General features: G+C 44.9%; 3 protein-coding genes across 7 annotated transcripts; 2 read left to right on the top strand and 1 right to left on the bottom strand.

Annotated features, from left to right (window-relative positions):
- Positions 1-277: 277 nt before the first annotated feature.
- On the top strand, positions 278-10,541 carry LOC131456317 (mucin-2-like). Its single transcript, XM_058624577.1, has 5 exons — positions 278-488; positions 1,930-2,507; positions 2,972-3,133; positions 3,428-3,632; positions 3,878-10,541. The coding sequence occupies exons 2-5, from the start codon at positions 2,363-2,365 to the stop codon at positions 6,009-6,011; spliced, it is 2,646 nt and encodes an 881-aa protein (XP_058480560.1). The 5' UTR covers positions 278-488; positions 1,930-2,362; the 3' UTR covers positions 6,012-10,541.
- Positions 7,115-18,690, bottom strand: LOC131456340 (steroid 17-alpha-hydroxylase/17,20 lyase). Of its 5 annotated transcripts, none has more exons than XM_058624610.1 (10): positions 18,229-18,349; positions 15,899-16,224; positions 15,237-15,325; positions 14,480-14,618; positions 14,169-14,398; positions 13,966-14,052; positions 13,240-13,440; positions 12,956-13,125; positions 11,995-12,098; positions 7,115-11,892 (listed from the first exon to the last, which is right to left on the bottom strand). In XM_058624610.1, the coding sequence occupies exons 3-10, from the start codon at positions 15,237-15,239 to the stop codon at positions 11,627-11,629; spliced, it is 1,200 nt and encodes a 399-aa protein (XP_058480593.1). In that variant the 5' UTR covers positions 15,240-15,325; positions 15,899-16,224; positions 18,229-18,349; the 3' UTR covers positions 7,115-11,626. The 5 variants fall into 5 exon arrangements, with proteins under 5 accessions (XP_058480593.1, XP_058480594.1, XP_058480595.1 ...); XM_058624611.1 differs by lacking the exon at positions 18,229-18,349 and adding an exon at positions 17,661-17,676; XM_058624612.1 differs by lacking the exon at positions 18,229-18,349 and adding an exon at positions 17,042-17,587 and having other exon boundaries at positions 15,237-15,272; positions 15,928-16,224.
- A 2,486-nt stretch (positions 18,691-21,176) lies between these two features.
- Positions 21,177-23,648, top strand: LOC131456356 (early growth response protein 1-B-like). The gene is made up of 2 exons (XM_058624634.1): positions 21,177-21,786; positions 21,905-23,648. Exons 1-2 carry the CDS (start codon positions 21,657-21,659, stop codon positions 22,996-22,998), a joined length of 1,224 nt encoding a protein of 407 aa, XP_058480617.1. The 5' UTR covers positions 21,177-21,656; the 3' UTR covers positions 22,999-23,648.
- The last annotated feature ends 1,652 nt before the right edge of the window (positions 23,649-25,300 follow it).

Genomic DNA, 25,300 nt, shown 5'->3' on the forward strand with positions numbered 1-25,300 from the left:
ATAGCTAGCTGTTGATCGCACTTTACTGTGAACAGAGTGAGTTTTAATATTAGCTTTGGCGAGTATTTGCAAGTTATGTTAATGTACGGACGTGTCACAGGTAAACACGAATAATGCAGTGACAATAGTCGGGCTTTTAAAAGCGTCACGTTTAAGAGCGTTCACTGTGAAAGCAAATGCTTTCGTCATAGTTTTTTCTCCCCCCACATTCGGGTGCTTTTATTTTGATACGAGGATTAGCGACGAGGGCCGGAAGTGTGTCGTATCCGTACGCGGGGGCTTGACGTGCCGCTTGCCTGGTGCTGATGGCGGCGGGGCTGGCGGAGGGTCTCACCGAGGAGGGAGAGCGAGGAGGCGGAGAGGGGAACCGGAGAGAAGACAGAGAGCGGAGGCCGCGGCGGAACCGAGCACCGACCCACAGGCGCTCATTTACACCGGGAGGAGCGGCGCACAGGCCCGCGGAGTGACGGCGGAGGAGGAAGGAGGCGGTACGGCTGTTGTTGTTTATCATGGACCGGGGGGATTTGTCCGTTAACGGCGCCGAGCTACACAACGCACACACACACACAGACACGGTGTGAGGTCATCAGTGTGTGTGTTTAAATTGTACACTTATATTGTCACACACACACTCATGGCCTCCGTGTATTTAATATTTATAAATATGTGTGTGTGTGTGTGTATGCGCGCGCGCGAGCTGCGTTCACTGACCGTTATGTTTACCATGGTGTCATTTCTGAGCAGGTGTGTGTGTGTGTGTGTGTGGGTGTGTGTGTTGTATGTGTTACCTCTTTTTTTGCTGTCATAAACACTGACCTTGTCAGGACCAGTATAGTCCTCATGGAGACCAAAACCTGGTTCTAATTAGGCAGAACGTAATTTTTTCTGAAGGAACTGGTTAAAGTTTAGGACTAATGATTTGTATTTTGAGTGGTTATGGTTAAGGTTAGTGTTAGTTATTAGCTGGTTGTGTTAAATGAATGGAAGTCAATGCAGTGTGTGTGTGTGTGTGTGTGTGTGTTGCACTGCAGCATGCAGGCAGAACTTGGCCTTGTAGGAAACTCTGTACAGAGACCACCACCATGAACTGAACTCTGCAGCAGTGTGTGTGTGGTCCTCATAGATTTAGGATTAAAGGCATAGTTCAAGGTTTTGTAGGTTTTTGTGCTGTGAGCGCCCCCTGCAGCCTGCAACAGTGAGGCTCGCTCTCACTGAGCAGAGACACAACATTCGCTGTATGTTCACGTCTTTATCTCACTGTGAGACGGACTTTTCCAACAGGAAACTCAAGTTTGTAAACCGCTCACTCTCCCACACCAAACCCCATAGAGAAAATCAGGGATTTTAGCTCACAGGGAACCAGGAGCTGCTGGTCTACTGCTGCCTCGTGTGGTCAATTTGTGTTATTGAGGCAAATCAGAATGATGGTTTTCAAACACCGAAGTGACAAAATAAGACATTTGAACTTAGTGATGGAGGCAGCAGCAGATCAACAACTCCTGTGTGTGTGATGTTAAAATCACTGATTTTCTCTATGGGGTTTGGTGTGGGAGAGTGAGCGGTTTACTTCAGTTTCTTGCTTGAAAATTCAAACAGTGAGAAAAGGACGTGAACATATTCATTAAATAACATTATTTAATTAAAACGGCAGTAATTATTGTTCATAAATGATTAATAAGAGCATTTAATGGTGACATTTTTGGCAATAAAAGTACAGGATTAAGTGAAGAGTTCAAAGAGTTTATTTCATAGTAATATCTGTGTATGCGTGTGTGTGTGTGTGTGTGTGACACCCGCACAGAGAAGGAGCTTTGTGTTGAGTTGTGGTTTGAGTCAGTGCAGTGTTGAATATCAAACAGGCCTGTAGTAACGTGTGTGTGTGTGTGTGTGTGTGTGTTTGTCAATAAACGATTGTCTTTTTCCTTGCAGGTCGTCATCGTGTCCCGCTCCACCAGCCACTCCGGCACTTCTCGCACACTCACACGCTCTCGTCGGCACTGATGCCGTTTGTTTGCGAGTTCTGCCTCCAGTGAAACTGACGCAGTTCATTTCATCATTTTGGTGCTAGCTAACTAACGCGAGTAATGAGCTGGACAGTTTAAATGCTAGGCTAACAGCTGCATCAGCAGACTAAAGATGTGGATTAGCTTCACAAAGCTACTCTAAGGTTAGCAGCTAAACGCTAATCCAACCCTCCCGATCTCACCCAGAAGTGAAATTCAGCAATAAAACTAATAACGTAAAAATGTAGTTCGACTCTGACCGGGGATCAATTAACTTAGTCGCTAACAGCTAGTTAGCAGCTTGTGGTGGTAGCAGGTAGCGGTGGCGCAGGGCTAAGTCCGGGCAGAGCAGGGGCGCAATGGAGTACCACTCCGGTGGCAGCCTGCCCCTGCTGGGGAGACCGCGGTACTGCCCTGGGGCCAATACTAACGGAGGATACCTGTGCGAGACGGGACACTGCTGTGGAGAGACTGGCTGCTGCACCTACTACTACGAACTCTGGTGTAAGTGTTGTCGTACTGTCCTGTTACCATGGTGACTGACCCATCGCTGAACTTTTACTCATCCCAGTTTTTTAATGTTTCTAATGACCTTCACTTGTAAGGAACACATTCTCGTAGCTAAGCTAAACCACAAACAAAGCTAATGACACCTCGCTAATATTTGCGAGAAATGCGCTAAAAATAAGTAGTAAAGTAATACAGACTTTGAAACACAAGTGCTGCCGTCTCTGGTGCTAATCCTCGAGTTAAACTTGCTTTTTCTCCTGCTCTTTCTGTGGGGAGACCTTACAGCAGCTACTGTCATCGCTAGCCGCTTTACTTTACTTTAGCGGCTAATGTATCTGCGTCTTGCTACATTAGCCGATAAAGTCAAACACAGAGTCTGGTTTCAGCCGATTTGTGAGCCGAAGGTCAAACCACCTGATGATTGTTTGCATTAAACACTCCTGTATTCTTGTGTTCAGGGTTCTGGCTGCTTTGGACCGTCCTGATCCTGTTCAGCTGCTGCTGTGCCTACAGACACCGTCGAGCAAAACTGAGAGACCAGCAGCAGCAGAGGCAGAGAGAGATCAGCATGCTGGCCTACAATGGCGCAAGCTCCTACCCTTCCTCCATGCTGGACCTCAGTAAGACCTGTCTGTCTGTCTGTCTGTCTGTCTGTCTGTCTCAGCATCAAGACAATGAAGTCAGAGCTTGTTTTTTGACACCGTAGCTACATTTGCTAAAATGTTTTGATTCCCAGTGGTTCTCAATCAAAGTTAGAATAAATAATTGTCCAAATGCTGATCAATACCTCAATTCTAACCGATTGGTAACTGGTACCAATTTAGTACTGGTTCTCAGTACTCGTCCCATGTGGATCATTGAAGATTATAAACGAAGACTTTGCTTTAACCCCGCCCCCCCAATTCTCATCCCAGGTTTCCTGGCATCTCTGAAGCTGCCGTCCTATGAGGAGGTTGCGGCTCAGCCGTCCACCCCCCCTCCCCCCTACAGCTCCGTTTTCACCGCCCCACGTTACCCACAGCCGCCTCGCACCGTGGACCCCCACCTGCTCACTCAGCACGGCCCTCTGCTGCACTGCCCGCACAGTGATGGCCCCTCCTCCCTCAGCTCTGATAACAGGTAAAGATGCTACTACACTACTTTCCAACAGGACACAGGAGCTGCTGGTCTACTGCTGCCGGTGTCACCGAAGGTTTTCAAACACCGAAGTCACAAAATAACACATTTGAACTTAATGATGGAGGCAGCAGTGGATCAACAACTCGTGTGTCCCTGTGAGCTAAAATCACTGATTTTCACATATTCTTGTGATATTTTAGACGTTCTTGTTTTCAATCATTGAATGATGTCCGTCTTTCTCGCAGCTCCAGTTGTTCCTGTGACTCCTGCTGCCCCTCCTCTCCGTGTAGCTCCTCCCTATCCGCACCCGTCACATATGAGACAGACACAAGCCACGCCTCCACTCCCAGTGAGGCTGCGCCCCTCACTCTTGATGTCACCATGGAAACTATCACTGCTGCAGCCACACGCTTAGAAGTAAGTGAGGAGCGTTGTGCGTCTGAGAGGATGGTTGCCTCAGTGGTCGTTGACATAAATGACGTCGAAGCTGCCAGAGCTCAGGAACCTCTTGCCACGGACCCATCGGTTCCCAACCAGACTGTTACGGTGGCTGTTGTTACCAGGGCAGCCTCACCACAGCCTTCACCTTCTCCCGGTTCAGAGGTTGCCCTTCCACTTGGAACCACACCTTCTGTAAAGCGACACCTTGATCTGACACCCTGTATCACCACAACCAGCACCTGTAGCTCAAACACACTCCCTAGTCCAAGAGCTGTTGAAGCAGCACTCCCCTCTATCCAAATCATAACCACTGAAGGTCCAGCTAATGGCCTTGAAACTACAGCGTCCCTGAAAACCACTTCAACGTCAAGCCCTTCTACTCCAACAGAAAGCACCTCTGACAGACTGGGAATCAACTTAACTCTGGAGACCCTTAATCCAACAGGATCTTTTAATGCAGCCAATGTTCCTTGTAGCCCAGCCTTAGTACCGTCCCCAGATGTTGAAAGAACTTTGGCTCTGATTACAGACTTTGCCGTTCCCCTTATCCTGGATCCAAATCCTGCCCTTGTTCCAATCCCAGCACCTTCAACCCCTCCCCAAGCCTTAACCCCTGTACCTTCCAACCTTTCCCAAGCTACAATTGCGATACCTTCAAACTCTCCTCAAGCTCTGACCCCTACAAACTTTTTCCAAACACCCTCAAACCTGACTGAAACTCCAGAACCAGTGCCTACAAATCAAGCTGGAGATGCAGTTCCTATTAACCTTCCCCCGTCCCCAGCAGCAGTTTCCTTAAACCTTACACCCCTCCCAGGCGTGTTAATGCCAAACCATACCCAATTTTCAGGACCTGTACTTTCAAATATTTCCCTTGAGTCAGACTCACAAAGTAAGACCACCCTTGTTCCAGATTCTGCATTTAAGCCTGTTCCAACTCATGTACATTCAAACCTCAGCCTAGCCACAGATGCAGCAGCCATGTCCTCCACATTAGCTTTTTGTAAAAACCCAGAATTGCCCCCTGGGTCTGGTCTCATCTCGGTATCTCTGCGCCTGCCCCAACAACCAGGGACTGTAGCTGTTCTTGCGTCAAGTCTAGATCCAGATGCAGTACCGGCTGAGTTAGTCCTGTCTCAGCTGCCAGCATCTGGTATTGTTGGTCCACTACCATTAAATACCCAAGGTGGGTTTAGCTCTGGTGCTGGTTCTAGATCAGGTTCACCAACAGCTCCTACCCCAGTGCTCACCTTCCTAACATCTGCATCCCCCTCTTCCTGCCCAGCCATAAATATAGAGCCTGAATGTTTGTTTGGTCCTCCCCAGTCACCTCCCTCCTCACCCTCTTCCCTTCCCTCTCCTCCATTTCCCACCTCCCCTCCTGCCCTCACCTCTACCTTACTCCTGGACCCCCTCACTGCTCTGCACCAATCTGAAAAAGGTGGATCCTCATCTGGCCATGCGTCCTCACTCTCCCCATCACCTCGTGCCACTCAGTCCCCTCCAAAGCAGACTCTCTTCTCCCCATGTGTGGACATCTTTGAACCAGGTCCTCCTGAATGGGAGGACGGGGAGGAGGAGCAGGAGGACAATGACGATGATGAAGAAGACGACATGGGAGCCGATGAGAGCCAGTACAGACATCGACGACTAACAGGTGACTCTGGAATCGAAGTTTGCCGATGTCGGGTAGAGAAGGAAGATGATGATGAGGAGGAGGAGGAGGAGGAGGAGAAAAGGAAGGAGGAGGGCAGGAGAGGAGGAGGGGAGAAGGATAAGAAAGGAGGTGTAAGCACTGATCTTCATGATAGCGTGGACTGTCCCGCGAGAGGTCAAAGAACCGCAGGGGAAGAACTGACACTGTGTACCCCCACCTCCACCACCACTCCGACATCGGAGGACTGTGGCGAAGTCGTCATTGTCATGGAGACGGTGTGATTGACAGACATGGGCGGAGCTAACCAGTTGGCACCCAAACAAGGGATGAAGAGAAACTTGTTTTGTAACAGAGACTTTGATGAGGTTTAGTCAATGTTCGTCAGAACAGCACAGGTATCGGATCCGTCATTGGAAGAAATCTGATCTGAACACTGAAATTTTACTTGGCTGTGGTTCCAGGGTCCAGCACGGTGAGATTTGAAGAGGGGGAGGGGTGTTTACTAACCCTCTGGGCTTTATAAAGGTTTACGACCCACTGAGCTGTGGTCATCAATTTTTGAAATGTCAAGAAAGGGAAAGGAACCCTGCTCTAATGCAGATCCCAACAGAGTAAAACTCTGGAGAGCCGAGTCTGCGAAGAGAGAGTGGGCTGAAACTGTTTGTCGTGATGCATCCGTGAATCCATTTAGTAACCGATTGGGTTTATAATTCAAACTTTTCAAAGGTTCCCTGTGGAGTTTCTTTCAGTCTTTTTCTCGTAAGCACACAGAACAATGAAAGAAGCCATTTAAGTTGAGGATCTAGATTTAGAACTGGAAAAGTTCCTTCCAGTCGTTTCCCCAGTCTGGGCCCAGTAATCCTCTGCATGTTCCACTGACGTCATAAACATCGCAATCATACACATCTCTGCCTTCTGCAGCGTAAACACGGCACGCCTCGTTTGCTCTAGCGTCTTCTGTTTTACGTCTGTCCGTCGCTAGCGAGAAAAGAGCAACTCAAAATAGTTGCAGGTTTTGCAGAAGCGTCCTCGTTCGATGACGGAGGTTTTGGAAACGTCTCGGGGACAAACTGGCCGTTTTGGACATAAAGAGACAGATGTAGGAGGATGAATCACCGAGACTGACGGAGGGAAGCGTGATTCATTCAGCTTTAGAGACGAGTTGACGAAGATGTCTGTCAGGAAACTGGAGAGACAGCTTCTCAACTCGATCCTGCATGGAAGTTGTTCACAGTAGAGGGGGGTGGGTCGGTTTCCTGTGCGTTGGCACCGTCTTTTGTATCAATAGGGAGCAAACAATGGTTGCTGTTAGTGAGAAACAAAGCACCAACAGAGACGTGTCATCATCGCTCCCGTCTTTGTCTCTTTCTCTGGTTAAGATGTCACATGCGAGAAAGACGTCATCGCCGGAACACACAACGACACTTTCAGTCCTCGTCTCAACTCTCGATTCACAGACGGCTCTCCAGAACCCTCCATCTTCTAAAGTACAAAAAAAAAAATCGACTCAAAAACCCAACCAGTGAAGCTCTGTCAGGGTCAAACGCCCGATCCAGTTTATTTTCCCGTCCATTGTTGTAACATATTAATGTTTGGTACACCGTCGGATTGATAGGCGTGTCAATAATGTTGATATTTTGTGCCAGAAAGACTTAAAGGTAGAGTATATTTTGTCAATGACAGAGTGTTAGTTACATTTGTATTGTACATGATGGTGTATTTATAACCAACTGAGAGTGTGAATTAGTGATGAGCAATATTTTTCATCAGCAAGAGTCTGTAGCCGTTTTCAGACACGGATTCCGCATTTATTTTGTGCATTGTCCGGAGTTTGTCGTTTACTCACAACAGGAGGATGTCCGAAGCACGTGGGGGGAGGAGGGGAGGGGGGGGCATTATCTGGAGTACTGACCGGTGGAGTTTGCAGGAGAATTCCCAGAGAATGTCTGGAGCGACTTTTTCCCCGACAGTCTCCCGAGAATCTCCGGACTTCACTGCATGTCTGAGAGCAGCCTGTGTGTAAATAAGCCGGTAAGACGGATGCGTTAACGTTGTTGGGTGAAAACCTCGCTACTCCAAATAAGTTTTGATTTGGCAAAAATATTGGTCAACTGATTCACCGATGAGGAACTTCTCTTCAACCTTTTGGATCACAAAGAAAACAGCTCTAAGGACCTGCACGCTGGAGAACCAGTTTTATCCACATGGAAGCGCCTCTTTGGGAGACCTTAACCACTTTTTGTGTAGTGTTGTGGTAGTGTTACAGCGCCACATACAGGCCTGGCATATATACTCCAGCATTTCTGGGTTTTTGTTGTTGCTGTATCGCGGAGATTTCTGTGTTTACGCGTCGATGAGGCCAAAGAGATCCGCGAGGTTTTTAACCCAACAACCGCGCACACGTCTGGTTTTTAGATACGAGTCATTTCCAACATGAAGGCACGACGTTACACGTTTGTAATAGTTTTTGATTGTCATGTGTAATAATCTTCGTATAGGACATAACATACTGTTGTCCCGGTTGTCACTCTCAACAAAAGGGCGAGCGGTGACTCTGCTTTTTTTTTTTTTTTTTTGTAACCCGCTCCCACAAAGTGCACTTGTTTTTGCAGATTTTTGTGTAAATGTGTTAGAGCGTTTGGCAAACGTGTGCTGATCCAGACCAGATGTTGGAGGAGACATGAGAAGAACGTGCAGCGATGTTCTTAGATTGTACCGACAAATATCTCATGCAGACTGGATTTTTGCCAGTAGGGGGAGGACAGCAAGGGGTACACAACTGCGGAAATAATAACGTTAAAAATAACTCAATCTTTTCAGTGTGAAATTTGAAGGAAGTAAAAAAACAATATCTTAAATTAGCAAAGAGCGCCTCCCCTCACAGGTCAATCCAGTCCGAATGGGTCTTCAGAAAGTTCAGACACGGCATCTTGAGGCAATATCATTTAGGAGAAACGTGATGTTCTCAGGTCCCCGTGTAACCATGGCAACTGCGCAGCGGTCACCTGACCTGGCGGTTGTTTTGGGTCACCTGAGTCATCACTTCTCCATTGAAATGACGTCGAATGATTCTTAAACCCTGTGTCCATGCTGCATCACAACACTGACTTGTCAAGAAAAAGACAATTGGTACGACTTAGTGGAACGACGATGGACGGAGCTGTGTTTGGACAAAGGGCGATAATCTCTGACCGATTCACAGCTGGATGTTTTGTTGCAAGATTGGATTCGTACTTAAAAAAATAAATAGTGGGTAGATTCACAAACACGGGGATCTGGTCTTGAGCTCAAAGAAATGATGGGACGCTGATTTGTCTGCGACTGAGGTCAAAAATTCAAATGAAGGGAGGCGAAGTTTACGCCTGTGGACTGAGACGTTTGTAGAGGCTTAGGAACCTCCTGGAGAACCTCCTGGAGAACCTCCTGGAGAACGCTCAAGGGTGACACCGAGCCGTCGATATTGTGGTTGATGTTGTGGTTAATGGTGTTTTCCTTTGTTGACCTGAACTAATAAGGTTATACTGTATATCTCCATGGTTACAGAGTGCCATTTCTACTTGACAACTGTTATTACTTAGCGCTAGATAGAGCTGTTCTCGCTCTGCGTGGGTGTGAGCTTTCGACCGGAATGACTGGAGAAATGTCTGGGATGTGTTTCGTAGCTCAGGTTCCCAAAGGCTTCTGCAACCGTCCGATCAGCCTCCCGAAGGAAACACGGTTTGTTTACAAGGATTTTATCCAGAATATCTCGCAATTCCTGGAGTGTTGACGTCTGCGAGTGCTAACAACCATAGATTTAAGTAATTAGTAGGAATTATCTTCAGATTTTGGCTAATGGCAGGAGGTAACTCTCTGTTCTAAAGAGGCATCATGGGAAATGTAGTCAACCACTGACATGAGTGGGGATAAAAAGGTTGGTTATTTCACCAGAACCTCCTGCGATCTCAAATTTGAAGCTACAAAGCTTAAGCTAGAGGAAAGTTCTGGCATTTGTTTACCTCCATGTAGTGTAATGGACGACGTTCCCAGGGTTGAGGGTTTGATTCCCACTGAAGATCCAGACACACGGGACGTCAACACTCACCTGGCACTGTGACACATTCAGGGACAGAAATCTTTAAACGGTTTGGCGTGTGTGAGGCTGGTGTTAGGGCCGAGCGAAGTTTTTGAAAACCTGGTTTGTCTTTTTTATTTTTTTTGTTGAGTTTTTCCTCGTCTAATTTGGGTGAACAAAAATAGTCCTCTCAGAGGTTCACGCTGACTGGATTCAAGTACAGGGGCCGGATTTGTCTTTAAGTTACTACTTTTAGTTTGAAAAGCTTGGATGTGTCCTCAGGTCACTTTCAAAGTAAAAGTTCAAGACTTGTTTGGAAGTTTTTTAGCTTCTGTAAAAGCATAAAAACTGCAAAATTTCCAATTAGCGTAAAACTTAGCCAAACCTGAAACTTGAAACCAGTAAAGGTTTTAGACTCCAAAAATGTGTTTTTATGGCCGAATTTTTTCTCTTTCATTGACATTTATATCGGAAACAGCTCCCCCTGTGGTGATTGATGAAACTACTTTAGCCCCGCCCCCTGTCCCTCATCTCTTCTCTTCTGTCCTTTTCTGCATGAGGTTTCTGTCCGAGTTGTCGAAGGCAGCAGAGAAGAGATCGGCGTTTAAAAACCCTGTCGTCATATATTGATGATAATAATGCGAATTATTAGTATTGTCTAATTACTAGTAAGTGTGTGTGTGTGTGTGTTTGACCTAACTAAACCAGCCTGTTCTAACAGTGTGTGAAGATAAACTGAATAAAACTGTCAAATCCATCACGTCTGTCTCCATTTGTCCAAACGCACACGATCAGACAATCCATCAATAATTATTAATCCAAACACAAAAGATTGGTTTAATAAAACTTAATTAGGTTTTTTTTTTTTTTTTACTTTACATCGTTGAGGCTTTCAAATGAGTTTGCACAGCATGCTTATGCTGTTAGCCAACATAAGAATCGCTTAACGGCTATTTTTTTGCTAGATTTTTACAATAAATCAAAGACCCAAAATCAAATTTGTTCATGTACGATAAAAATTTGTCACTTAAAATAAAAGACAATTTTATTAAATGTTTTTTGGCACTGTGAGATTACGTACGAAGTCAAAGATGAGAGTCAATGCGAACTTCATGGTTTAGTTGTAGCGTCCATGTCATGTGATCCAGTAGTGCGACCTTGGACTAACAGGCCACACCTCTTTGTATCGGCTCGGATTATTGGATGGATTTATTTTGAACAAATAAAAATCACCAATATTTTCAAAAGCTATTAAATGTTAGCGTTGCCAAATAACTCTTTATGTGAAATGTTTACACTGAATCATAAGTATCATTAGCCAAATTAGCTTTTAAATCATTCTGCTTAGACATGTTATCTTACATTAAAACTACTTAATGGCCATATTTGCCAGATTTTTGCGATAAATCAAAGACTCAAAATCAGAGATAAATCCTCTACGATAAATTTGGTTTAAGTGACAGGTTTAGTTGTAGCATCCATGTCATGTGATCCGGTATTGCCATCTTGGACAAACAGGCCACGCCTCTTTGTATCAGCTTGGTTTATTGGATGGTTTTATGTTAAACAAAAAAAAAATTGTACCAAAAAAATAGTCCAATATTCTCAAAAGCTATGAAATGTTAGATCATATTACCATTGCTAATACTTTTTACACAGCTAACATTGGCACCTAACCTTAACTAACATTTATTAAATAAAACAAATTCATATTCAAAAGCTTTATTTAAAGCAGGTTTATAATTTCTTTGCTATTATTTGTATATTTTTTAATGTAATCATAATTTAATCAGGATGTTATTACTACACAAAATTTTGACAACAACATTTTTTGGTTTGTTTTCACTTTGCCCCGCCCTCCCAACCCGGCCTCGGTGCGACAGCGACCTGATACGGTAACGGCTGCAGGACCACGCCAAGTCGCCCCTGCAGGTTGGGCGGGGAAACCCCGTCTGGCTGACTGAAGCTCATTCGCTGGAGCAGCGATGCCAAAAAGAGGAAGAGCTCCAGCCTGGCCAGTGATTCACCGACGCAGACCCGAGGCCCCGCCCCAAAGGGCAGAAAGCAGGTGGGTGTGACTCGTTGACCCTGGTCGTCAAGGAAACGATCTGGGAAAAGTATGAAGAAAAAAAAAAGAGAAAGATTATGAGTTTGGAGTGTTTTTTTTGTTTCATTAAAGCTGGTAAAGTTGATATTTGTGTTTGTTTAACCTGGGTTGAAAAGGTCAGGTTTGTCCCAGTGTTGAGGGTCGTGATGAATCGACCACATGTTGACCAACACTCGAGTCCCACAGGGAACAGAGTGACCGCCAATACTGCAGCGAATAAAACATGTTTTTCTAACATTAGTAATGTTTTTCTTGACTGCTCGTCGTAATGTTTGCAAAAATGGTCACAACAAGCTTTTTTCTAACGTTACCAAAGATATTTTCGCAAAACATTTTTGGAACTTATGTTTTTTTTTTTAATGTGAGAGGTTTTTGCAGCAGGATTTACAAATCATTTACATGATTTAGTTATTTACATTTTAGTAATATGCTTTGTGATTAAATCTATTTTTTGCGGGATAACGTGACAAATGGCCCCCTGGTGGACAATCAAGAGTACAATTTAAATATTTTTAGAACTTGGTGTTTTTTTTAATGTTTGGGGCATTTTTGCAGCATGATTAGCAACATTTAAATATATATATATATATATATATATATGTATAGTATATATATATATATATATATATATATATATATATATACACATACACATATATATATACACACACACACATATATACATACATATACATATATACACACATACATATACATATATACACACACACAGTATATATATATATACACATACATATACACATATATACACACACACATACACGTTATGGGAAACGTTTGTATTTGTGTTTGTACAAATCAGTTTTTGGAAGCGTACAAACATAATGCTTCGCCCTTGAGCACAAATAAGCCCTAAAAGTGCTAAAATAATCACATTCATAGGTCATTTTCTTGTTTGTTAAACAAACAGAGTGGCCCCCTGCTGGACAGCACAGTTACTGCCACCAGGTGGTGCCTTTGAGTCTGAGTCTTTACAACAGTCAGAAAAAAGGATCGAGGAACTTTTGGTGGTCTCAGGTGGTTTCAGGTGGTCTCAGGTTTACCTGCTGTGGGTCATGGCCGTGTGGGGGATGAGGACAGGACTGACCGGTCGGATCCTCATCCCCTCGTTGATGACACAGTCCAGATATGGCAGCCGACCGCGGTCCGACACATTCACCGCCCGCTCGGCGCCGACGTTCTCGTCCAGCTCCTTCTGTGCTCGACGCTGCACCTGAGCGTTTTCAGAAAAACATGGATCAACCTCTTCATGTCATCATGACTCAGCATCTCATGATGATGATGATGATGATGATGCTGCTGCTGCTGCTGCTGCGGGTGTTCTTACCTCGGGGTGGTGCAGCAGATAAGCCAGGATCCACAGCAGCGTGGTGGATGTCGTCTCCACTCCGGCTCCAAACGCCTCGGCCGCCGTCATGAGGACGTGGTCGTCCGTTATCTGCTCGTCCTCTGAGCCGGACGACCTGCTTGTCTGGCCCTTTAGCAAGGCATCCAAAAGGTCACGGGGGTCGCCGTCACTCAGTGTAGCCTGGATGAGTGTGTGTGTGTTAGTTAATTTAATCGATTCAAGTCAAATGTCATGAAGTTTGTAAACCACTCACTCTCCCACACCAAACCCCATAGAGAAAATCAGTGATTTTAGCTCACGGGGACACAGGAGCTGCTGGTCTGCTGCTGCCTCGTGTGGTCACTTTGTGTCACTGAGGTCAATCTGAACGAAGGTTTTCAAGTGCCGAAATCACAAAATAACACATTTGAACTCAGTGATGGAGGCAGCAGTGGATCAACAACTCCTGTGTGCTGTGATGTTAAAATCACTGATTTTCTCTATGGGCTTTGGTGTGGGAGAGTGAGTGCTTCACAAACTTCAGTTTCCTGTTGGAAAAGTCTGTCTAACAGTGAGATAAAGACGTGAACACGTTCTTAAAACTTAAACTGATGTAGATTTTATTGTGTGTGTGTGTGTGTGTGTGTGTTTTTAAGCAGCTACAATCCACCACACGACAACAAACCCTGAACTCTCCCTTTAAGGCCTTGGCTGTGTTTGTGTTACCTTGTGTTCGTCCAGTTTGCGAGTCAGCAGTCGATCTCTGACACTGATACAGTCCTTCAGTTTACTGAGAGACTTGTTAGGAAAAACCTGAGGGACAAACAAAACATTTTTTAATTTAAAATTTTTTTTTATGAATTCTTTTATGAACATTTTTTTACAATTGTAAAAAAAAAGATAATAAAAACCGTGTCCGGTCGTCGCACCTTCATCCACGGGTAAATGTCGACCAGTCCTCCTCTGGCGATCGTCTGCACGATGCCGTCGTTGTACCGCAGCACCTCCTGCAGCTCTGCGTCGCCGTGGCGATAGGTGGCGCTGAACACCAGCGTGCACACGACGTTGGTGATCGCCCGGGTGATCGCGGGAGACGGGTCGAAGCCACGCCCCCCGCCGGACAACAGCTCCACGCACAGACTGTCCACGGAGGACAGAACTGCAGAGACACAATACAGACAATTTTACAATAAAATAAATAATAAGGGGCGGGGCTAAGAGGTGACAGGTGGGACTGTACCGATGTCCTGCAGGCGACTGCTTCCTTCTCCAAACAGCGTGAAGGAGTTGTGGACGAGGCGACGGTGCAACTTCCAGAGAGGAGAGTAGTCTGAGAACGCGATGTCTTGACCTCCTCTGGTCAGCAGGTCAGTGGTCACCTGGACACGCGATAAACAAAAAAGGTTTATTCATGATTGGAATTAAACTCCCACACAAACCCCACAGAGAAAATCAATGATTTTAACATCACAGCACACACCGTAAAAATGAAAAAGTTGAGAAAGGTCAAAACTTACTGCTATCAATTTTCAATTCATTTCATACACATTTCAGTTTCAAACAATTTCAACAAAAGTTTTAAACTTTTTAGAGTTTTAAAAAAGTTCCATCAACTAATATTATGTTGTTTTATAATTACATTTTCTTCTTTAGACACACTTGAAAGTCAGATTTGTGCCAACTTAAAATTCTATGATTTCAAACAGTTCACAGTTACTAGTAAAAATTAAAAGTTAGAGTTTTTTACATTTTACAAAACTCAAAAAAGTAGTTTATGGTTGTTCACTTAATATGTCAAGTTAAGGTTAATAACATTTAAAGTTGCATTTTAAAGAATACAAAACAAGTTTAAAGTTGACTTTACATATTTTATTGAAAGTAACCATTGGAAACTGTTTCCAAGTGCAGAACAAGTAGCTCCATAACAATAGCAACAGTAATAAGTAACAGTTCAAGTGTTACTGACCTATGGTCAAATACATTCAAAACATACTTACCATTTTGTAAACATGTCATTGTGCAGTGCGATACAACTGTAACAACAGCAACAAGATTGTGGCCGTGTCAAATACAAATAAGGCAAAACCTGTAAAAGCACAACACAACAGTTTGATGTAGAAATTTCAAACAACAGTTAAAAGGCATAACATTTAACACTGTAAAATGGGCAGCATTATCCAAATGAATAAAACACCCCATAATAACAAAACAAAGCTTTGCCATGCACGTCTGCGTGTAGCCAAAGTTACGGTGGCCTGAAGTGCAAACCAGTATTACAAAACTTGAAACAAATTAACATTTTACTAAAGAAATTTACAAAACGCAAAACACTTTCACAAATACTAAAACAGATTTATCACTCACTCGGTCACAAGTATCCATTCTTATGACACACATAAGTCACCAACTGAGCGCTGGGTTAGCACATTTCACTGACTCACAGTAAACCCAGTATGAGACACTGGTTTTTATCTTTTTATAGTTTTATTGTATGACTTTTTCATTTGTGTTTTTATTTATACTTTCTACAGTATTTTATTGTTTGATGTCATTTCTTATATTTTAATTATCTTATTTATCTCTGTTGTACAGCACTTTGTTTCAGCTGTTGTTGTTTTTAAAGTGCTTTATAAATAAAGTTGGATTGGATTGTACTCACCAAGCATGTTGTGAGAAACAGGGGTAGACCTTGCAGGGATGTGTTCCTTCTGTGTACTCCAATGTCAGATGTCTGAAAAAAGAAAACTACTTGTCAGAGAAGTGACCAACACTGTATCTTTACATCAGTGGTGTTAATTGGAGTCTGAACCACGGATTTGTAAATTCCAATAAACGTTTAAATTGAACTCAAGCGATCAGTGTGATTTGTAGGTGATGAAGCTTGTCATGGAGTGTTTCCATTTCTTGACCAATGTACTCATCTGAGGCTGATCTGAAAGTCCCCAATAGCTCCTTGGTGGTGACACGATGGAACTCTGCACATATCTGTTGAACACAAAAGCAGAATCACATTTTAGTATTAAGACATTCATTTCAAATTAAAATAATTATTACTGTAAATAATTGCTGCTTTGGGACACACAACACCACCTTTAATTAAAAAAAAAAAGTGCTCAAAGAGGTGCTTACAAAACACAATATTGAAATAGATGATAGTGTTGCAAATCCAATGTTTTAGCATCTACATCCTCTAAATACTCTGAACTAACATTTTCACGCGATTCTTGTGTTAGACCACTTTGTGAAGTCTCTGCCTCGACAAGGTCTAAGTCACGAGGTTCACGTTCAGAAAACTCTGAAGTTTGACTTGTATGATTTCTCTGGTTTCGACTTTTGCGACTCCTGAAACTTTTGAAATTGTCTGTTTCAAAGTCAAACCTTTGTAAGGGACAACGCACATTTCTCTTGATTTCTTAGATGAAGTCCAAGATGAACCAAAAACTTGGTTCATCAAGTGTGACTTCTCTTTTTAAAAATATAATTACTACTAAATGAAGTCATATTTCACATGAGTGGTTGTGGAAACAGCCAGGTAAAATACTTAATAAAAAAAAACATACTATAAGACCCCTGCGTTAGCTTACAAACAAATGAATTGAATTCATTCTTATTATTTCAGTACTATATATATATATATATATATATATATATATATACACATATACATATGTATATATATATATATATATATATATATATATATATACACATATACATATGTATATATATATATATATATATATATATATACACATATACATATATACACACACATTTATATAGAAGAGAAGAGTTGTTACACCTGTTCAAGCTAATTTGACAGCTTGAGTTTACAGTAACACAGTGCACAATGTTACTGTTACAGCTAAATAATGACAATTTAAGTGAATGACTAATATCTCCACCAGCGAGTTAACCGACTGTTGTTAGTTAGCGCGGTGATTAAAACTGTGCGTCGCGCTAACAACACTAAGTTTGCTACAGGGTCGTCAACTACAGAGCTCACTAGCTAGCGTTCATTCAAACATACACCTCAGTTTTACGGCTCATAACCACATTTAACGCGACCTATCGTTAGAAAAACACATCACCGACCATCTGCATGTAAAATAATTCATAATTAATCATACGACGCTTTATTTGCGGTGAGCGGCAGAGCCCCATAGTCCGAAGAACGAGTCCGCACGCCGGCTATGAGGCTGATGCTAACCCGGCCGGGCACTACTCTGAGCTCGCGCACATCGCCAGTCACTTAACGTAAACAGACGCGAGCTGAAAACCGACAACGAACATTTAACTTTACGTTTGTCTTCAACAAAGTGGACAAGTCATTAAAAAAGACACACACACACTGCGCGTTGCTGAGAATTACATTAACAACAATACAGAGTAACTTAAAGTGTATTTAAGGAAATACTCACCATCAGAGAAAGTTCCAGATCCAACACGGGGGGGGGGGGGTCGGTGGGGGTGTGACACGCGCAGGATTGTAGATGAAACCCATGAAAATTCCGTTAGGGAACCCCGTTTTTTTGTGTCGAAATGCGCATGCCCACCTTAGTTAACTTAAAACCCGTGTTTTGCTAATGAAGATACGACAGTGAGCTAAACTCAACATTGTTGACATGGATACTTCATGTTTTCTATTCATCTTACACACAAATCACAATGAGACCAACAATTTTAAGTTGATCCACTGTTGCCTCCATCACTGAGTTCACATGTCTTATTTTGTCAATTCTGCGTTTGAAAGTCTTCCTTCAGATTAACGTCAGTGACACAAAGTGACCACACGAGGCAGCAGAGGACCAGCAGCTCCTGTGTCGCCCGCCAGCTAAAATCACTGATTTTCTCTATGGGGTTTGGTGTGGGAGAGTGAGTGGTTTACAAACGTCAGTTTCCTGTTGGAAAAGTTTGTCTGACAGTGAAATAAAAAATAAAGACGTGAACGTTTAAATATTTATGTGTGTGTGTGTGTGTGTGTGTCACCATGCTTGGTCGTCCAGCGAAGTCTCTCCCTCTCTGCAGCAGAACTTCTTTGGCGTGCTGGTGGTCGTTGATCACCACAGTGAAGTGAGGACCGAGGTAGAGCGAGAACACGGAGCCGTACCTGGAACACACACACACACACACATCAGGACCAGGTTTTGGCCTCCATGTGGACTTGTGGTCCTGATCAGGTCAGTTTACCTGTGAGCGAGCTGAGAGAAGAGTAGGTGAGGGGGGAGGCGTCGGCTCAGCCAGGGGAGGCTGCCGAGGACGGGCAGCCTCGGCAGAGAGGGGAGGGAGCATCGAGGAGGAGGAGGAGGTGAGGAGGAGGAAGAGCAACGAGTGGTCAGGTACAAGACTGCGGCGACAAGGAGGAGAAAGAAGAGGAGGAAGAGAGGAGAGGGAAGGAGAGTGGAGAGGAGACTGGTGAACATGACGGCGAGGAGGAGAGAGTGAGGAGAGGAGGTGAGGAGGAGCTGCTTTTAATGTGAGGGAGGAACCTTGTCGAGGTCAGAGGTCGTGTGTGTGTGTGCTGCTCAGCCTTCATGTTTTTATCTGTGTGACCTTAAAGCAGAGACCACGTCAGTCCTGAAACCCAGACCCTGAGAGTCCTAAACCCTTAAATAAACTTTATTTTTAAAAAAAACCTTAAAAATCCCTTAAAACCTCTTTAAAAAAACAAAAATAACGTTGAAGAAACTTTTTTTAAACTTAAAAAAAACAAAATTATAAAACGAACCCCAAAAATGTTTTCCCCCAAAAAAAGAATGAAAAGAAAAAACAACAATTTTTTTATGAAACATTTCAATCGCAAATCATATCGTATAGCATATCGCAAATATTTCAACAGATTCTATAAATGCGATAACATTTTTGATATGTTTGTATGCTAACAATATTTTTCACAAAAAACAAAGTTGGTGGGAATTTCATTGTCGCTCTGTTGTTATCTCGTCATGTGTGTTTTGATTAAATATCGCACTTTTGTTGTTATTGCGATTGTAAGTTCTTTACGTTAAATTTTACAGACCTAGCCTTGGGGCTTGGGTTTAGCCATGTTTTGTGAGGAAAAGTGAGAGTGTCGTTAGCGTGTCCAGTGCAGCGCATCCAGGTGGCAACACTGTGACGGAGCGACACGTGTCTGGTGTGTCTTCACGTGTCTCCACGTGTCGCGTGTGTCTTCATGTGTCTCCTGTGTCTTCATGTGTCTAGTGTGTCTTCACGTGTCTCGTGTGGTTGGTCACATGTCCACGTTCACTCACTGGGACAATCTTCAGTGAACTGAGGACAAACCGTGTTGTTTCTATTCTGGACTCCATTTTACATAAGACCTGGACCTCTCCCTGTTACTATGGTGACAGCATCACAGTCTCAGTGTTACCATGGTGACAGCATCACAGTCTCCCTGATGCTCAGGAATGTGATATATGGGCCAGTAATATGTCATTATCTCTCTACCACCTTCTCTCTCTCTGTTTACTGCTTAAGTCTCTCTCTCTCTCTCTCTCTCTCTCTATCCCTCCCTCCCTCCCTCCCTCCCTCTGCAGTACTGCAGATGATCTCTCTCTCGCTCTTCAGTGCGACACAAACAGAAAATGGAAGAAGACGTTTGTTTTGTTGTTTATTTTTCCATAGTTCTTCTCACAATCTGATCAATAATCTGCAATAATCCGGTCAATACTCAGATCAATAATCTGATCAATAATCTGATCAGTAATATGATCAATAATCTCATAAGTAATCTGATCAATAATCTCATAAATAATCTGATCATTAATCTGATCAATAATCTGATAAGTAGTCTGATTAGTAATCTGATAAATAATCTGATCAGTAATTTGATCAATAATCTGATCAGTAATCTGATCAATGATCAATAAGACACCTCCTCTGATTTTTCTGCATCAGAAAAAGTCATAATTTTATTCATAATGTTCAATGTTTACAGTTTTAACAGTAAACAAACAAACAAACACGTAAACAACAACTTTATTACTCCGCCATCAACCCTCTGTTTCTCCTCCATCATCCCTCTATTACTCCTCCATCATCCCTCTATTACTCCTCCATCATCCCTCTATTACTCCTCCATCATCCCCTGTTACTCCTCCATCATCCCTCTGTTACTCCTCCATCATCCCTCTGTTACTCCTCCATCATCCCCCATTACTCTTCCATCATCCCTCCGTTACTCCTCCATCATCCCTCTATTACTCTTCCATCATCCCTGTTTCTCCTCCATCATCCCTCGTTTCTCCTCCATCATCCCTCTGTTTCTCCTCCATCATCTCTCTGATACTCCACCATCATCCCTCTGTTTCTCCTCCATCATCCCTCTATTACTCCTCCATCATCCCTCTGTTACTCCTCCATCATCCCTCTGTTTCTCATCCATCAACCCTCTGTTACTTCTCCATCATCCCTCTGGTTCTCCTCCATCATCCCTCTGTTACTCCTCCATCATCCCTCTGTTTCTCCTCCATCATCCCTCTATTACTCCTCCATCATCCCTCTGTTATTACTCCTCCATCATCCCTCTATTACTCCTCCATCAACCCTCTGTTACTCCTCCATCATTCCCTGTTACTCCTCCATCATCCTTCTGTTACTCCTCCATCATCCCTCTGTTACTCCTCCATCATCCCCCATTACTCTTCCATCATCCCTCCGTTACTCCTCCATCATCCCTCTATTACTCTTCCATCATCCCTGTTTCTCCTCCATCATCCCTCGTTTCTCCTCCATCATCCCTCTGTTTCTCCTCCATCATCTCTCTGATACTCCTCCATCATCCCTCTGTTTCTCCTCCATCATCCCTCTATTACTCCTCCATCATCCCTCTGTTACTCCTCCATCATCCCTCTGTTTCTCATCCATCAACCCTCTGTTACTTCTCCATCATCCCTCTGGTTCTCCTCCATCATTCCTCGGTTTCTCCTCCATCATCCCTCTGTTTCTCCTCCTCCATCATCTTTTCTCTCTCTCTGCCGCAGTGAAGGAATCCCCCTCTCCCTCTCTCTCTCGTGTCTACGTCGCTTTCCCGCCTGTCCTTATATGGTACGGGGTTACCCGCCGTCACCACCGGATGTTGTCCATACATGGTCATCTGCGCAGCGCGCGGCGGCGGGAATCCCTCACCCAGGCCGCAGCCAATCAGCGCGGCCCGGGAGTTACCTAGGAGACGGAGCGTATAAAAGCTGAGCAGGCGCGAGGCAGCTCAGCATCTTCATCATCACCACTGCACGAGCACAACCACCGGCCGCGGTACCGGAGCTTTACCGACAACAACAAACAACAACAACAACAACAACAACAACAAACAGCAACTGGATTTAATACTTTTAAAAAACGAAGAGCGCGAGGGAATTCCCCCCACAACCCCCCAAAACAAACATCTTTAATCAGATTACCACGCGCACTTTTTGAGGATGCTTCTGGAGCGCGAGGACAGCTTCATGTCAGAGTTTGAGGACGCGTGCAGCGCCTGGGTGGACAGCGTGGGTCCGTGTTCCAGTGACGGGACTGACTGTGACTCTGTGGGCTCACCGTTCTGCCAAGGTGTGTGTTTGTGTGTGTGTGCGCGTGTGTACGTGCGCGTGCTTGCATCACATTGATTTTCAGACTGATGTTACGCAATGACACTAACTCTCTCTCTCTTTCTCGCTCTCTCTCTCAGTCGTGTCTCCGGGCACTGACGCTTCTGACTCAGATTTCTTCTCCGACTTCAGTGACTGCTCCTCGGACACTCTCTCTCCATCCCTCGGCTACACCGGTAGCTTCTTCCCGGAGGCGGAGGCTCCTGCAGCGGCAGTGGGACTGAGCAGCACCGCGGACGCGATCCTCAACATGATCACCGAGATCGTGGGCATCTGCACCGAGATGGAGCAGCAGGGCGAGTCCACGCTATCCTCCTCCTCCTCCTCCTCTTCCTCCTCCTCCTCCTCGCAGCCTCCTGTTGTGGTGAAGAGTGAGTTCGTGAGCTCCAGCTGCAGCAGCGGCTCTGGACACTGCTCCGTGCCCGGGGGCGACGCTCTGCTGTCGGCCACCGCGGACACTCTGCTCCCGCTGGAGCAACAGGTGGATGTGGGAGATTTCATCGACTCGCTGCTGAGCTCCGACGCCGCTCAGAGCGAGCTGAAGGCCGCCTGCGAGGTGAAGCAGGAGCCGCTGGGGCTGGAGGAGTGGCTGAGGGGCGTGGCGGCGGCTCCGGTGCTGACCGGGGGAGATTCTGGCAGTTACGTCATCAGCAGACCGGTAGTGAAGACGGAGCTCGTGCAGAGCGGGGGCGACCTCCTCCTCCCCACCTCCACTCTGGACGCTCACCTCCTGTCCTCCCTCCTGCAGGGCGCGTTCCCGATCATCAACATCGGCAACGTGCACGCGGCGGGAACCCCCAAGCTGTCACGCGGCGGCGGCGGCAGGAGAACTCCCGCCAAGAGCGCGCTCAAAGTCAAGCCGTTCCCGTGCTCCGTGCAGGGGTGCGAGCGCCGCTTCTCGCGCTCGGATGAGCTCAACCGCCACGTGCGCATCCACACGGGACAGAAGCCGTTCCAGTGCACGATCTGCGCGCGCAGCTTCAGCCGCAGCGACCACCTGACCACGCACACGCGCACGCACACCGGGGAGAAGCCCTTCTCCTGCGATGTGTGCGGGAAGAGGTTCGCGCGCAGCGACGAGAGGAAGAGGCACGGGCGCGTGCACGTCAAGCAGCAGCTGCGCGCGCAGATGATGGCCGCCTACTCCCTGGCCCTGAACGCGCCTGGAGTTTAAAACGCAACAACAGTGAGAGTTTATCTTTGAAGCTTCAGGTGTTTGAACCGATGAAAGCGTCAGTGACGTCACAGTGCGTTTGTAGGCTGACGCCCTCAGGAGAAGAAAAGTGGGAGGAGTTTACAGGTGTTCTGGAGCACGTGACCACCCCCAGGCGGGTCTTTGCAGGAGGGGGAGGAGTCACACACTTCCTGGTGGTACTCAGGTGTGGCCCAGGCCACGCCCCCTGCCTCCTCGTAACCACAGTGCTCTCTGAGGTGTCAGAGGTGGACGTTAAAGGAGCAGTCCGTGTCATAGACTGTAACATACTTCGCTGCATGAGGATGTGAAACAGTGAATGTCGTGACGCAGATGTTTGTACGTTTATATTTGAAAAAAAAGATCTATATGTTTGTTATTACACATAAATATCAAAATATATTCTATTTTTATAGATGGTTGTTTACCTGCGATTGTTTATCTTCCTCTCCTTCGTGTATCAGAGTGTGTATATTTGTACCAGAGACTTTTCTATGAATGTAAACCATGTTTTATCATGTTTGGTCGTCGTCGTCACGGCAACAGAAGACGACGACGGCGTTGTTTACCGCTCCCTGTTCTGCATGGAGGCTGCTGCTGTCAATAAACAAACAAAAGAGAAGAAAACAAAGCACCTGAGAGTTGTGACTGCTTCTTCTTCATCATCACCATCGTCATCATCACTGTAAACAAACAAACAAGAGAGTTTTCTTCATCATCGTCATCTTTGTAAACAACAAACAAAACTGTCTTCATCAGATCATCGTACGCAGGAAGTTCATCTTCATCTTCATCGTCATCACAGTAAATAAACAACAGAGTTGTTGTCTTCTTCATCGTCATCATCATCATCACTGTGATGGTGACCGATGGTCCTCCCGTCGTTCATCAACAGGTTGCTGTTGCCAGGCAACGACTCTGGTTCTTATTAGTTGTGTCGGTTGAAGAGTTCGTCCAGCCTTTATGAGCTGTGAAGGCTGTGTTGCCATGGCAACAGCAGCAGTCGCAGCGGCGGCAGCCACCAAAGACTCTTTAAGTTTCAAACAAACTGGACTGAGTCATTTTTTTCCTCCTCCAGGAAAAACAGCAGCAGATAATCTTGATCGTCATCATCATCATCACTTGTTCTCGCTGCGGTCACTTCACACCTTTTTTTTCCTCCATGTTTAGACCAGTGTCCGTCTGTCTGTCGTTTACCACTCACTCTCCCACACCAAACCCCATAGAGAAAACCAGTGATTTGAGCTCAGAGTGACACAGGAGCTGCTGGTCTACTGCTGCCTCCTGTGGTCACTTTGTGACACTGAGCTAAATCCCAATGCAGAATTTTAAATGCCAAAGTCACTAAAATAATACATGTGAACTTAGTGATGGAGGCAGCAGTGGATCAACAACTCCTGTGTGCTGTGATGGGGTTTGGTGTGGGAGAGTGAGTGCTTTGGCAGCAGGTGTGAGAGTATGTTTTGTATTTGTTACCTCTTTAGGACGTTCTCTGTCATACTGACCTTGTCAGGACCACTAGTCCTCATGGAGACCAAAACCTGGTCCTAATGACGCAGAACCTCATTTTCTAAAGAACTGGTTAAGTTTAGGACTAAGATTTGAACAGTGGTTCTGGTTCAGGTTTGTCAAAGTCCTCAGAAGAACAGGTGGACAAACCGCTCTGTCCTACTGTCTGCAGGATGCTGTCGCCCTCCAGTGGTCACTTCTTCACACTGCAGCTCTTTGCTCTTCATGACACCATGTCTGCTATTTATTATAACATTAACTTTTATTATCTGCCAATCATTTCATATTCTTCTACACAAAATCATTTTTTTAATGATTTTATTTTATGGATCTAGATTCTTTTACTTTTCTGTCAAGATTTATTTACTGTTTGTAAACGTTCGATAGTTTGACAACATGGTGGCCGAGCTCCTCCAAAACAAAATCTTTAATGTAAACAACAAAACAAATACAAGAAAGCTACCTACGTACCTACCTATCTACCTACCTACCTACCAACCTACCCATCTTCCTACCTACCTACCCATTTTCCTTCCTTCCTACCTACCTACCCACCTTCCTTCCTACCTACCGACCTACCTACCTACCCTACCCATCTTCCTACCTACCTACCCACCCATCTTCCTACCTACCTACCTACCTACCCACCCACCCATCTTCCTACCTACCTACCTACCTACCCACCCATCTTCCTACTTACCAACCTACCCATCTTCCTACCAACCTACATACCCATCTTCCTACTTGCCTACCTACCTATCTTCCTACCTACCTA

The sequence above is a fragment of the Solea solea genome, chromosome 3, assembly GCF_958295425.1.
Source record: "Solea solea chromosome 3, fSolSol10.1, whole genome shotgun sequence".
In the NCBI taxonomy this organism is placed as follows: domain Eukaryota; kingdom Metazoa; phylum Chordata; class Actinopteri; order Pleuronectiformes; family Soleidae; genus Solea; species Solea solea.

Coding starts and splice junctions, on each gene's coding strand:
- LOC131456356 (XM_058624634.1), top strand. CDS start 21,657: ATGCTTCTGGAGCGCGAGGACAGCTTCATGTCAGAGTTTGAGGACGCG. Junction 21,787..21,904: donor GGGCTCACCGTTCTGCCAAG/GTGTGTGTTTGT, acceptor TCTCTCTCTCAG/TCGTGTCTCCGGGCACTGAC.
- LOC131456340 (XM_058624608.1), bottom strand. CDS start 18,662: ATGTTCACCAGTCTCCTCTCCACTCTCCTTCCCTCTCCTCTCTTCCTC. Junction 14,399..14,479: donor CAGTCGCCTGCAGGACATCG/GTACAGTCCCAC, acceptor GTGTCTCTGCAG/TTCTGTCCTCCGTGGACAGT. Junction 13,126..13,239: donor ATCTGCTGCACCACCCCGAG/GTAAGAACACCC, acceptor GAAAACGCTCAG/GTGCAGCGTCGAGCACAGAA.
- LOC131456317 (XM_058624577.1), top strand. CDS start 2,363: ATGGAGTACCACTCCGGTGGCAGCCTGCCCCTGCTGGGGAGACCGCGG. Junction 2,508..2,971: donor CTACTACTACGAACTCTGGT/GTAAGTGTTGTC, acceptor TCTTGTGTTCAG/GGTTCTGGCTGCTTTGGACC. Junction 3,633..3,877: donor TCCCTCAGCTCTGATAACAG/GTAAAGATGCTA, acceptor TCTTTCTCGCAG/CTCCAGTTGTTCCTGTGACT.